The sequence below is a fragment of the Toxotes jaculatrix genome, chromosome 15 (assembly GCF_017976425.1).
Source record: "Toxotes jaculatrix isolate fToxJac2 chromosome 15, fToxJac2.pri, whole genome shotgun sequence".
NCBI lineage: Eukaryota > Metazoa > Chordata > Actinopteri > Toxotidae > Toxotes > Toxotes jaculatrix.
In genome coordinates, this window is record NC_054408.1 from 1,176,399 (window position 1) to 1,187,096 (window position 10,698).

The window sequence follows — 10,698 nt, forward strand, 5'->3', positions numbered from 1 at the left end:
CAAGTTCCAAAAATTTAAAATAGGAAAGTGAGAGTACGGCAGAGAGGGGGTGGTCGCATTAAACGTCCTCTGAGCTGCTCCAGGCCAGAGAGAAGACAAATCCACTGGAGGAACATGAATACACTCACAACCCTGCACACGTTCACACACACACCATTCATTCACTCACTTCCAGAGCAGCAGTAACACTGCATTTAGACGGCTCTGCGTGTGAGGACGTATTCCGTGAGTTTTGTCTGCAGTGGACTTGGATGGAAAAGTGAGTTTCGTCCCCTGAGACTGAACCAAATGTGCTCGATCCAAATTACAGCGTGCCAAAGCAGCGTGTCATCATGAGGCCTAATTATTCAGCATTAATTAAACACTGCTCTCAGGATGAAGAGGAAACGTTTTCATGGTGGATCAACAGCCACAAACGTTGGTGGTTTTATTCCACTTCTGACTGATGATGGCTTTCAGACTAAAGGGACAGTTCTCCACTTTCAGAGACTCTATACTCTGTTTTTTAAAGTGGTGAATTTGTTAATGTGCTTTGACTTGCCTTCTTTTTCAAATGTTCTTATTAAATGTTCTTATCAAACCAAATCCACAGTGCAAATGATCAGAACGTTACTGAGACGACACATTGGACAAATCCACCAAATATAAATACAGTTTCTTACATAATGTGAGATATTGTCCTCACTTCTGAAATGACTTCAGAGCGAGTATCGTCTCATCTGTCTCTCTTCTTCTCTCTTGTACTCACCTCCCTCTTATTTTGGCATTTTCCTTTCACATCTTGACCTTCTGCCCCGCTGTCTCACATCTGGCCAGCAGAGCCTGATAATGGTTCTGCCCTTTTGTTTGCATCTGTTTCACTTTGTTCCGTCTGGTCATGCGAGAGAGGAGGAGAAGGAGGACGGCTAATCATTTGAACGCCTGCCTGCTGCTGCTGCTCGCTCGGTTTTTGTTCGGGCTGCTTTGTGCGCCACTCTGCAGCTCAAAGACACACAAAAAGAAAAATCTCCTCTATCTCATGCAGTTGAGCACAAATGGATGAACACAACACTGGCTATTTTCCACTTGGTACTCTCTATCTCGCCTCTCTTTAACTCACTCTCTGCCCACATCCCTTCCTCATCCCTTCTTCTATCAAGAGAGGAATTAGAGGTTATTTTTGCTCGGGGCGGCCGACTGCCTCATCAAGGCGACAAGACGCCAGTGTCTGAGGAGTTTTTCACACCCACCCTACTTGTCAGGGTAAAATGTGAGCTCAGATTATTAAAGCCTAAGATGTATCCAGAGCCTGTCGGTGGTTTTTATCCTGATGGAAATGGACTCCAGAGCAACATGAAACAGAATTTCCTCGGCCATGTTTGATCTATTTAACCTTTCCTGCCTCTGTGGTTTGTTTGATGTCAGTTTGTCTCTGTTGTTGATTCGTCTGTTCTTTAATCATTTGATCATGTAATCACTTTACAGAACACCGCCCTGCTGGCAGCAGTGTCAGGCTGGCTGAGACGTCCATCAGTCCAACGCCATCCAGAGTCAGGTCAAGTCAGTTTTACTTAAACAAAGTCCACTTAGGAGGCGCAGCCATAACTGTTCCCAGAATGACACCAACAGAGATTTACTCTCATATCAAACGAGTGTGTTGCAGCTAAACAGCAGGTGTTTTTCTCAAGTGTTTGTTTCATTCAGATTTTCTTCTGCTGGTCTGGAATTCAGACTCCAGCGCTCCACCTTCAGATCTGCTCCCAAACCCAGATACTTAACAAATCTCAGCACTTTACAAAGCTTCTCCATTTTATGTTCAAACCTCCAGCTGCTTGGTTGATTTCTCCTGTTGCATCAGAAGCAGGAGAGCTGACTTTCTTAACGTTTGGATTTGTTATGATTCCATATCTGCCAGAAATATACAACTGATCTTATCAATCTATCGGTTTATGTCTGAGTTTGTGATGAGCTCCAGCTGAAGAGTCAGCCATTCATGAGGTGGTGGAGACCATAAAGTGACAGGGTGATGTGACTGGGCATTAATGTGCTGCAGTAACAGCCTCTGTTCTCCTGCCTGGGTTTGTGCACCAACACGCTGCCATGTTAAAAAAGGAAACGCGTGTCCTTCTCATGAACATTACTGTGACACTGACAGTGAAACGTCATTGGCTGTGGAACAACTGTGAACTGTGGCAAACACAGACCTGAACCTAAATACGAAGGAGTGTCCACGTTTTTTGTACAACCTCTTGAAAAAGGAAACAGAAACTGAACAGTAGAACGTCCGGGGGCGTTTGTTTTAGCCCGATGGACGTATGAACTGGTGACTGAGTGTATTTCGTGGGGTGAAAACTGCCCAAGCGGAGTTGTATTTCTGTTTGTGTTTATTTTTAATGTTGTATTTTTGCAGTCAGGGAAGTGATGATGAGACGTGGCAGAAGGAAGCACAGAGACAGAAAAATGAATATGTTGTTTAAGATTTTCTTGAGGTGACAGAAGGTGTGACTTTTTTTTTTCCCTGAAACTTCATTTGTTTGTGTTTGTGTCGAATTAGAGCATCCTTTAATGGCTGGGCTGAGAGGCTGACCTACTCTGCAATCAATAAATGATTATATAGATCAGAAGCAGTATATTGTCATGCAGCAGCAGTATTCAGTTCAATTCAGTTCAATTCAGTTTTATTTATATAGCGCCTTCCACAATCAGAATGGTCTCAAAGTGCCAGTAATGGCCCAAAATTAACAACAAACGTGTCAATGGAAAGAGATCTGGAGTTTGAGAATGAATCATAGAGGAATCCACAGAAGAAACAGAGCCTCGTCTTTTAAGTAGATCTCATCCTGCAAAGCTGCCCGTCCACAGAAAGAGGACAAAACCTGAGGGCTTTGAAACAGAAGGGTTTGTTTTCTTTGTGTCATACAAGTTAACAACAAGGGAGGAAGAGGAAAGGAAGGCAGGAGCGCTGGGTGGATGTTGGGGTTAAAGTCTTCAAAGTAAGCGAGAGGAAAGACATTAACCGGCTGCCAGACATCAAAAGCTCAGAGAGAGGAAGGAGCAAATGAGCATCTGAGCCCCAAATTCACAAAAATCAATATGACATTAAATCATTTCTGTGCCTCTAAAGAGCAGAGGTGGGACTGAAACAGATCAGAACTGGCAAACTGGGGGACTCGGCAAGCTTCCACTGAGCTCAGACTGGAATAATGTGTTCCCCGTACGTCCTCTGTTTTTCACTGTTGCCTCTAGTGACCAAAGGACCAAAGGCTGAGAGAGGCTTTACCTGGAGAGGCATTGATTACTGAGCAACTGAATCACAAAAGCCCTGCCCTGAGTGGAACCAGCGAGGGGAAGAGCGAGGTTTGCTTTATGCTAAAAGCAAACAGCTTCCATTTAGAAGCTGTTTCAGTTTGCAAGTGCACATCAAACACAAGCTTATGTCCAGCTCACTCAAACCAACGTCTCAAGATATCAATCAACAGCCGCTGACTGGAGCCGTGTAATGTAAAGTGAGGTTAGGCTGAAGGTCACTGAAGAGACACAGAGGCTCAGTCTGGATGCATTCGAGTATTTATCTCACTCTGTCTGCAGTAACCTGATGGCACAAACCAGAACCACACAGCAGCACTGAAGAGTTAAGACTAAGAAGAGTTAGGAACATGGTAATGCCTTTTAAAGAATAACCTGATCAGCACATCTAGATTCTTGCTGGAGAAATCAGATTAGATGTGCATGTACAGTAAACTGCTAACAGGGATTTTAAGTCTTTGTTTCAGACAGAAAACAGATACGACAGGAAACGAGAGAGATGAAACAAAGGTCCCCCGTCAGACTCCAACCAGCTCGGGGTGGTGCATGTCCCAGTAACTGGGATTCCTGAAGGGACACTCCGATGTGGTGGGGAATGTGCTTGTTTCCGGAGGTTTCGTCTCTCAGGTTCCAGGACAGATTCCGTGTTGTCACGTTGCTCCTGCTGCTCTTTGTTCCCTGTTTCAGTGACAGTCTTTGATTTGTCTTAATTGTTTGCACCTGATCTTCTAACCTAAAAGCTGTTCTGTGACATTCAGGAAGACGTTTGCTGATATGACTGTGCTGGAGCACTTGAATGAATTAGTGAACAAATGAATATACAGCAAATGGTAAAGTTTTTAATCCTTTTCATTCTGAGTGTGAACAGATTTTCTTCTAATTGCACCTTGTTGATTTTTCTAGTTTAAACGCAGCAGTTAAACAGAGCTGAGCGCAGTGATCCTTCACTACAGTAACTTAATTTAGCACAATGACAGGAAGCACTTCTCTCTTCTGTAAGTGAACAATACGCCTCCCAGCACCTCTTAAACACTCGTTTTCATCCTAATACCTCATTAAGTCTGCGGTAAAAGAACCACCCAGGTGTTACAGTCACTGCACACTCACGATTTTCCCTCTGAAGAATCAGTATCAAGGCTCGTTCCCCTGAAGCTGAGCATGATAGGCATGAATAGGCTGAACCAAACAAATATCACACCGAATAAGAGGAAGTGTCCAAGTTACCTGGAATCATGAAAACTGAATAAAGAGTCTCAATGTGCAACAGGAAAAGCCAGTGAGTTGTGAAATACACAGCGGATCATGATGAGTGAACAAATAATAAAAGTGCTGAAATAATGAAGAATCTGTAAAGATAGCAAACACAGGAAAACGCTCTGATTCAACTCTTTTTTTAACGAGAACATTTTGAGACACTTTCTCAAAGTTGTAACTGCTGACGAGGTGAGACAGCTCTACGGTCAGTATGTGAACGAACCTGTTGGTGAAAGTGTCGATGTCTGATTGAATTTCACGATGACAACAAAAACCAAAAGTCTGGTTTTTAACCAGCCCACACAAGGTTTTGGAGGAATCCTGTTTGAGCTGCTGATCAGCCCTGCTGACCTTCCAGCACAACCAATAAAGATTTGTGAGTTCTCTGTTTACTATTCAAGTTTGCCAATTAGCTTCTCTCTAAAGCATTCTGCCAGCTCTGAGCTTCTGAAACTTTTCACGCTGCAGTAAATTTAACTCAGTGATTATTCCTGCAGCTCTGGCACCGATGATCTTGACATTTGCCAATAACAAATGTGATAAACTGCAGAAATCAGCTTAGCATTTACATCTCAGTCAGCCGCGCGCTGACCTGTGACCTGAGGATAATAAAGTGCAGTTTGCCTCAAAACGAACAGATGTATTTCAAAATGCTGTCAGTCTCTTTGGGGGAAATGAACGTGGTCTCTGACTTTCTTCAGAGAAATCTCCAGAATCTGCAGGAACCACCTGTTAAAAGAGACCATGACAATTATACTCTATGTTTTTAGATGGAAGATAATTCAGATAACTTCAACTATCATGGGTGCAAATTCTAGTCAAGTGAAACCCTAAGTTATTCGAGCTCTTTAGAGCAGTGAATGTGTGTGTGTGTCAGGAGGATTGTGGAAGGTGAGAAAGCGTATCAGTCTGTCAAGCTTATTTTGACGGCTCATCCCTGTGGACTGTAAGACGAAGACGAGGCAGGGACGAGGAGACACAATCCAAAGCTACACAGCAGAAAAGGTATTTGTATTCTCCTCTGTAATAGACAGGAAATGAGCTCTTTGTCCACGGAGTCCACTCAGCCACAGAGACGGGTTAATCCCAAATTTCCCAAGATGCTTAAACAGATGTGTAGAACAGAGCATGATCTCTAAGTCACGACTGGCCCACCTGCCAGAGTGGCCCGACCCGACAAACACATCAGCTCACGAAACGAATCAGCGTCCGCGAGGCTGAACATGCCCTTCACCTCAGATATGACTCTGCTTCCTCACTGGTGAAACAGCAGGGACTCAAAGAAGAATAATCCTGAAAACCTCATTCACAAAATGTGATGTTGTTCCAGTTACACTCATTTTAAAGTGGTGAAAAAAAACAGAGGGCGCCCGCGCACAAAGACAAGGATTTTTTTTTAAATTAACTAAACATCATCAGCTTTTCAGCTATTTGGTCATAAACCAAAGTATTGGACAAATTAAAAAGTTGGATCAGCAAAGTTATTACAGTTCATCCTGTGGGGAACATGAATGTCTGAACTAAATTTCATAACAATCCGTGTGACAGTTGTTGAGAAATTTCAGTCATGAGCCGGGGGTCATGAAGCTGGGGGTCATGAAGCCGGGGGTCATGGAGCCGGGGGTCATGAAGCCGGGGGTCATGGAGCCGGGGGTCATGAAGCCGGGGGTCATGAAGCCGGGGGTCATGAAGCCGGGGGTCATGGAGCCGGGGGTCATGAAGCCGGGGGTCATGGAGCCGGGGGTCATGAAGCCGGGGGTCATGGAGCCGGGGGTCATGAAGCCGGGGGTCATGAAGCCGGGGGTCATGAAGCCGGGGGTCATGAAGCCGATGGTCATGAAGCTGAGGATCATGGGAACGTGGACTGTTGGGCTGTGTTTCAGAGCTCCGGTCAGGAACCGAACGATTCAGCATCTCTGCTGGTCTAATGTATGACCTCATTATTAAAATGATCACCTGTCATTTCACGTATGAGCGTCACTGACCTCATTAATGACCCCACTGATAATCGAATCTTCACAAACTCAGCAGTGACATCAAACACAAACTAATCTATGACCTCATTAACAACTATACACAACCTCAATTCTCCGTCTCACCCATAATCCTCTGCTTGACATCAATAATAACCCCCCACCTCGCTCATGACCACCGTCTCGCTTTAAGGTTTCGCTCGGCTGCTGTGATATTATCGCCATGCCCTCTCAGCCTGAAACAACGCTGTGTTTGAGTCAGTAAATGAATCTGAAACATGCGACCGCGTAACAACATGAGAAAATAATTACAGCGTGTGTGTTTGTTTGGCGTCGGCGTGGCTAATGAGTTCTTTTGTCTTCTCATTAAAGACGGGGATGACGAGGAATAAGCACCGGAGGTCGTTCTTCTGGAAGCGTTCTTCCCTCTGACTAATTTACTGTTCTCGTTCTCATGCAAATGAATTTGGTACTTAGGGCTTAAAGCTTCTTATGTGAGCAGCGGCTCGTGACATTTACAGAGACACTGAGGGAAGCTCAGGGAGGCAGAGGAGCAAGGATCAGCTGGAAGTGGGCAACAGTGAAGGACAATGGAAGGTGTGTGTGTTTCAAAGAGGTTATCTGAAGCTCTGTGTGTGTGTGTGTGTGAGAGAGAGAGACTGTGACAGACAGACAGAGAAACAGGTAGAGCTAAAGCTCACAGAGAATCAGCAGCCATTAATCAGCAGCCACCTGAGCCTCCCGATGACTGACAGCAGCGTTCAGATGCAGAGCGGTGACGAGGGCAGAAGCTTCCGGAGACATTTTCCCCCGACTCCTCTCATCCCCAGAGCCATGGTCAGTCCACTGCTCTGGTCCAGACTGCAATACTGGATCTCAGCTACTATTAGATGGATTCCCATGAAGATTCATACAGACATTCATTTTCCCCAGAGGATGAATGCTGCTGACGTGAGGGAACTCCTCACTTTCCAACTGTTGCACAGATCGCCAAGAAATTTGCCACAGATATTGAAGCTGGTCAGATTTCTCACTGTCTTCAGTTAAATGTCGACTTGATGGATTTGGCACCAAATGCTGTGCAGAGATTCACGGAGGAGGAGGCATCAGAAGAGGTCAGTAAGAGCGACTCTGACTGTGAAAAAATTTGGTTTGGACGTTCATGTTCCCCTCAGGATGAACTGTAATAACCCCGGTGCTCTTCTGACGTTTCATCTAACGTGGATCTCAGTACCAAGGACGAGAAGCAGCTCTGAAGGTTTCACCAGACTCAAGCCAACGCACAGAGACCACACACTCTTATCCTCGTAGAATCAGACTGTGTATTAGTGTTATTAGCTAACTGTTTACAGACCCGTGTTGTAGTGCGGCCATGCACTAAATCTAAACACAAGACCTGAGTGCAAAGCTTCATCTTTTTCCTCACAAACAGCACTTTGATCTTTAAATAAATAAATAACTCAAAGTTCACTTACTTCCTTTTTCTCATGACTTCACCCACAGGTAGTTTTACTTCAGCATACGAGGACTGGTGGGTGTCACTGTGTGTGTGTGTCTGTGTGTGTGCGTGTGTGTGTGGGTGAATTAAACTTCTGTGTCTGTATTTGCACTGACGTTGGATTTAAAGCTGCTGATGCTGCACCGGTGCAGCAGCTCTGTCCTGTGGCTCCTTTCATTCACCTCTGAAGGGCCACAGGGTTTAGCACTTTCCTTTCACACTGAAGCAGCAGCACTCTAAATAAACACATCACGGGCAACAACACAGAACACCTCCATCACTGCTGCTCTCCATCTGTGCTCAGCCACCAGCACAGAGTCATGAATGCTGACGTGACTGTTCAGCCTGAAGTCGCTTCGCCACGTTTCAAACATCGGATCTAAACCCCAGAGGGACCCACATCAGGAAGAAAGATTTCTCCTCTTCATGATGTGACTGACATGAGATCTGTCGTCCGCCTTCAACATGCAGGCAGGTGCAGTTTGTTTTGTCGAGTAACACTTTCTCCACTTGGAAAAAAAAAAACTGTGTGCCTGTTATACTCGAGTCAACGACACACCAAATGTCAACTTAATGAAGCCCAATATCAGTGTCACTCAGTGCTTACCGTAGAGAATGGTCACCATGGAAACCGGCATGACCAAGATGCCCAGGAGCATGTCAGCAACCGCCAGTGACATCAGGAAATAGTTTGTGGCGTTCTGCAGCTTCTTCTCCAGGGAGACCGCCAGGATCACCAGGATGTTGCCCATGACCGTGACGGCAATGACGACTAAAATCAGCAGCGCTGCCCAGTTCTTCTCCGCCGCCATCTCTTGGGGAGGACACTGGGACCCGTAAATCCTGCTGCCTTCTTCACCGTAAGCTCCTCCGGCGTTGTGGTAAGACCAGTTCCCCAGCTGTGCGTCAATGCCATTATGGACCACGCTGTTTCCTTGACACCCTGAGTTTGTCACATTATTGATTCGTAGGGCGCTTTCCTCAAATCCACGTGGAGGCCAGGGGTTGGACTCCAGAGTGGTAACAGCTCTGACAGTGTTAGAGATCAGGTCTGACACGTTGCCACCGCGCAGGTTCATGGTGTCCGCTCGGTAACGCCGTCACAGCCTCAGGACTGCTGCCTGGAAAATGGGTCAGAGTGAGAAAGAGGAAAGTCTCATCATTGTTTACTTGCCTTATTTTTCCTCTCTCCAGGTGAATGACACCTTTTATCATATGACTAATGAATTGTAATTCACTGTCCCGTCACTTATTTACTCCATCATCTCAGATGAAACTCTCAGGCCCTGAATTGTCTGTCGAAGGATCAACAGACGATGATCTTCTCCACACGAGGAAACAAAAATAGACCGCTGAATTCAGCGCAACAAAAAGAGCAGCTGTTCGATCTCAAAGGACAAAGCTGAATGGATGCGTGGCGATATCGTCACTGTGCGCGTGCCGCCCTGGAAAAACAACAAAAAGAAGTGTTCCAGTCGGGCTCTGCTGCAAATATTCCAAACCAGAGGTTGGACTGATGTTGACTCACGTCTTCAGTCATTTTCAGATCTTCTGATTAGGGAATCGGTTTGAGGCCAGAGCGATGGCAGCTGCAGGTTTCACAGCCTCGACGTCTGAGCTCGTCAAAGCTGCACTCATGTTAATATCTGGGATGTTTCCAGTTAGAGCCTGACTGTGGGAGTGTCATGTTCCACTGATGAAAACAGATTTTTAAACATAAATTATGACCTTTAACCTTTGATTTTCATGATGCAAAGAACTTTTGTCAGTTCGACAGATTTTCATGTTACATGTAAATTTGGAGGGCTCAGAAGCATCATGTGTAAATGTACATAGCTGCACAAGTGGAATTACACTGTGTGTGTGTGTGTCTGCTCGTGAATGTGTGTAGAAACCCTCGGGTGTCCTTGCTGTCTTGTCTCAGCTCGTCCCTGCACCTGTGAGAGTCCATTGGCAGCCGACAGAGACGGATGATGAACATGATGATATCTGACGTGTGTTACACTAACTTTCCCTTCTCTCTTTTACCTTCACACACACACACACACACAGATACACACACACACACACACACAGACACAGACACACTCACATCAGTTGGATGATAACAAAGTCCTGACTCTTAAAAGAAACATCCCAGTATGTTCACGCGTGTCCAGGAACAATGCGGTTCAGCCCCTCGCGGTTTCCTCCTCTTGCCTGAATAAGCCTCGGTGGAAAATGTCAGTCACTCTCCACAGATCAGCACAGATCTGGCTCAGCTTTCCTTCAGCTCCACGTCTCTTACTCCACATCACTTTCCTTAGAGAAAACGAATTTTAAAAAAGGAATCTCCTGTAAACCATCAGCAGACAGAGGAGGTTTCACGTGGTTCTCAGTTTCCAGAGAGAGTGGGTAAGTTGTTCAGTCGTCTTCAGTGATGATGAGGAGCTGAATGATTTTCTTTTTGACTCTTCGTGCTGCCCCTCTCTGCAGCCTCTCTCCCTCTCTGCAGCTCTCTCTCCCCCTTTGTGGGTTCTCCTGTGCTCGCTCTCTCTCTCTCTCTCTCTCTCTCTCTCTCTCTCTCTCTCTCTCTCTCGTACCGTATTGGTTCTTTCTCTCTCCCATTTTCACCGATCTGCCGGTGCTAATGTTGTGGCTGATCGGTGCACTGTGCCTTTCTCTTTCCTGCTGATCTCTCTGGTTTCT

The 10,698-nt window shown here is 45.6% G+C and overlaps 1 protein-coding gene across 2 annotated transcripts in view; it reads right to left on the reverse strand.

Moving 5' to 3' along the window:
- Window positions 1-10,476, reverse strand: part of htr2aa (5-hydroxytryptamine (serotonin) receptor 2A, genome duplicate a) — a 37,435-nt gene extending 26,959 nt beyond the window's left edge. The window contains exons 1-2 of one of the 2 annotated variants that reach the window (XM_041056747.1): window positions 10,103-10,476; window positions 8,618-9,131 (exon numbers count right to left, since the gene is read on the reverse strand). In XM_041056747.1, coding sequence (XP_040912681.1) covers window positions 8,618-9,089 — 472 coding nt within the window. In that variant the 5' untranslated portion in view covers window positions 9,090-9,131; window positions 10,103-10,476. Of the gene's footprint in view, window positions 1-8,617 lie in introns of both variants that reach the window. The other variant, XM_041056746.1, reaches the window with a different exon arrangement.
- Between the last annotated feature and the right edge of the window lie 222 nt (window positions 10,477-10,698).